General features: G+C 38.3%; 1 protein-coding gene across 2 annotated transcripts in view; it reads left to right on the top strand.

The window, feature by feature from the left end:
- Positions 1-3,828, top strand: part of MAGI3 (membrane associated guanylate kinase, WW and PDZ domain containing 3) — a 254,341-nt gene that overhangs the window by 176,017 nt on the left and 74,496 nt on the right. For both annotated transcript variants that reach the window (XM_003793865.3, XM_003793864.3), the window contains exon 5: positions 2,073-2,247. In XM_003793865.3, the coding sequence (XP_003793913.1) occupies positions 2,073-2,247 (175 nt within the window). The remainder of the gene's footprint in view (positions 1-2,072; positions 2,248-3,828) is intronic.

Below are 3,828 nucleotides of genomic sequence, written 5' to 3'. Positions count from 1 at the left end.
TAGACTAGTAACCAATGAGGTGAGTCGGACGATGATGGGAGGTAGACCTGGGAGGAATGCATATTATATAGATCTTACAGGTTCTTGGAAAAATGTTAGGTTTGATTCTGAGATGAGAAATGCTTACAGGGCTTTGAGTCAAAGAGGAACAGGATACAACAGGTTTTAATAGGCCCATTCTGGCTACCGTATTGAGAGCCAGCAGTAGGAGGTCATGAGCATAAACAGGGATACCAGATGGGAGGCCGTTAAGGGGTGTGCAGATCAGAAAGCAATCAACTATGTCAGAACCCCTGATCGCTCAAATAGATGGGAACTGAGAACTGCTGATTGGATGTAGCAGTGTGGCGGTTGTTGGTGACCTTGATGAGAACAGTTTAGTGATAGGCGTTCAGAAGCCCTGCTGGAGTGAGGTCCAGCAAGAATTGGAAGAGTGGAAGTGGGGTAGCGAGTATAAACTCTTTCAAGGTATGTTTTGATGGAAAGAGGAGAGAAATGGTATGATTGCTGGGGGGTTAGGGGGGAGGATTATCTTCTTTTTAAAGAATGGAGGAATTACGTTCTTATATAGATGGGTATGATCAAATAGATAAGGAAGATTGGTGATGCAGGAAAGAGAGTGAAAGAATTGCTGTAAGCAAGAGAGGATAGGATATAATTTATAATTGGAGGGTTAACATTAGCTAGGAGTACAGACAGTTCTTTCTTAGTAACAGATGGTAGAGTAAATGGGCACAGTTGCTGTGTAGATGTGATGGTGGGAGTTTATGGAAGTTCTCTTCTGCTTGCTTCTGTTTTCTTAGTGAAATAGGAAACAAGGTCATCAAATAAGATTAGGAATGAGGGAGAAATAATAGATGGTTTAAGGAGAAGGAAGGTATGAAATAGTTATCCAGGAGAGTGTCAGAGCAAATAGACTAAGATCGTCACGCATCATGAAATGCCCACTTGACGTGGTGATCAGAAATTGAGAGTGAACTAGTTAGCCTTGCCTGTATTCCCCTGCATGTGCTGACGTGGAGTAGGTGGAGAGGAGGTTTAAGTGAAGTGTGGTTTAGCCAGGCAAGTATGATGGAGTTAGGAATCAGGAGTGTTTACAAGGGAATGAGTGATTATAGTGGTAGATCAGGAGATGTCAGTTGGGTTACCAGGGCTATGGGGACATGAGTGGAGGGTGAGGAATAGTGAAAGATAGAAAGTAGTAAGATTAATGAATTGTGGGATTTGGTTGGATAAAAGATAGTTGAGGTTGAAGTACTGTATGTTAGGACATGTGATGAGATCTAAGGTCTCTCCTCAGATTCTCTGATTCTGAGGCATTGCCTTCAGTATGGAGTTGTTGTATTACGTAGCATCTGTTAAAAGTTTTAGGTGCTGCAAACAAGTTTACAGTCCATGAATCATGAATTCCTTAGACAGTAGCCCAAATTTTAGTGTTCTTACCTACATTATGGACTTTGGGACTCCAAAAGGATTTTCATATTAGCAACCAGAGAATGATATTTAACAACAGCTACTCTACTGAGCGTAACTTTTAAAGTGACTATTATTTAGAGACCCGTGTTAAATGCATACAAAGCAGTGAAGAGCATGGACCACTTAGAGTCAAATCCTGGCTTTGCTGTCTACTGACTATGTAACCTTGACTAAGTTAACCTTCTCTGTGCCTTCATTTTTCCAATCTATAAAACAAGGGTAGTAATAACAGATACTCACAAGATTGCTGTGAGAATTATGAGTTAATATATGTAAAGCACTTAAAATAGAGCCTGACGCATAGAGAACTCTGTAAGTGCTGCTGCGGAGGCTGCTGCCGTGAGGATTTATACTGAATCAATTCTAGTGTTGTTTTTGCTTCTTTCCCAGATTAGCATCAGAGGTGCCATATAGGGTTAATAAACATTGAAGACGTTCATTTGCTATTTTAAAATATATAACAAAAGGGGGATATAATAGACAAGGAAATTTGCAATATTTATGTATTTGGCATTTCATGAGGAATAAAGAGGGCTGTTCAAAGAAGAAGGTAACTTTACCTACTTTTCACACTTTTCTGTTTTGAATGACGGCAGAAAACAGAGAGAGGCATTCTGAGTCATCTGACTGGATGAAGACTGTTCCAAGTTACAACCAAACAAACAGCTCCATGGACTTTAGAAATTACATGATGAGAGACGAGACTCTGGAGCCGCTGCCCAAAAACTGGGAAATGGCCTACACTGACACGGGGATGATCTACTTCATTGAGTAAGCAAACGTCTGTGTCCTCCTAGCGTGCCCTCTCGTGAGCATTGGCTGACGTGTCTTTAAATCTCCCTGGACGTGTACGGTTTCACAAGACTCTCATTTATTTTTTTTCTTTAAAAATATTTTTCATACAAGTGACAGTTGATTCTTAGTCTGATTATCTCCCTGGATGACATGTCATTTTTATTTGACTTGGATAAAAGAAAAGTGCATATGGTACCTCTGCTTTTATAAAATCAAGAGGATTAAAGGCAGGTTCACTAATGATAAAAAATGTAAGGAATAAACGGTGTGTTCCTTCTCTTTTTCTCTTTTTTTTTTTCTGACTTTTGGGTAGATTGTCCAATTTATTGAGCATTTCAAGGATTATCATCGTAGGTGGGGTTATATTATTATCTGAGCTAAATATTTCCAGTCATACAGTTTAGGTTTGATGTATTCAGGCAATCTAGTTAAATAATATAGGAATAAATCACTGGTACAATATAAGTTCACAGAAAACAAAATTATTTTCTTGGATAAGCACTATTAATAGAATATTTTCAGGAGTATCCAACCGGTACTCCTATGGGCCACCTGCAAATTATGTGAGGACTTTTTTGTTTAACTGTGGTGTCAGATACCATGAAAATTATGCACAGACCTTTTTATTGCCCATCAGCTTTCATTAGCATTTGTGTGTTTAATGTGTGGCCAAGACAACTCTTCTCCAATATGTGGCAGAGAAGGAAAAAAGTTGGGCACCCTTGATACTGAATACTATATGTATTAGATCAACCTAAAATTGTGTATTGTTTATACTAGACGATAATATTATGTAAGTAACTTATTGGAAGTTTCATTATGAAGAGTTTTTATATTCTTATATAACTGTAGTTCTCTTTGAACTAATTTTCGCTCAAAGATAGACTATTAATGTAATAAAGTAATGAAATATAATAGTTAAATAACAGTTAAATTATTGAAGGCTGGGCACGATGCTCAGAGTCCAGAGTGCTAACCATTACACCATGGAACCGCCACGTGGGCATGACACTCGAAGAACATGTACTCAGAAATGAATTAGGGGTGGGGTACTTGTGTCTGTTTCCTTACATTGTCCTAGTTACATATCCTTCCCCTGGAGAGAGCATCTTGATACATCACGTAGGATTCTAGTGATTAAAAGACATAGATTTTTGTATGTATGGTATTCTTATTATCATATAGGGTCTGTTATTGATTTTATTTTATATTTGTATAAACTTTAATGACCAGGATTATACAAAACAGGCACAACCAGCTATATTCTACTATATGGGCAATTTAAGGGATTTTTCAAGGGTAATTTGGACTTTTGACTTTCATTCTGACTCTAGAATTAAGCACTTTAGTAAGTTTGTATAGTTACTAAAAGTGGCTAGAAGTAGATTATAAGATATTGAATCTGGCAGTACTTCACCCTGCAAATGGGATAAATATGAGATGGTAGAATTAATAAAAGAAATCTCTCTAAAACTAATGTTACGGCTCGGCGCCTATAGCTCAGCCGGCTAGGGCGCCAGCCACGTACACCTAAGGTGGCGGGTTCGAATCCCCAGC

This window comes from Otolemur garnettii, unplaced genomic scaffold, assembly GCF_000181295.1.
Source record: "Otolemur garnettii isolate 467f Iridium unplaced genomic scaffold, OtoGar3 scaffold00073, whole genome shotgun sequence".
NCBI lineage: Eukaryota > Metazoa > Chordata > Mammalia > Primates > Galagidae > Otolemur > Otolemur garnettii.
The sequence above is the reverse complement of the archived record's forward strand: the minus strand, read 5'-3'. Positions and strand labels throughout refer to the sequence as shown.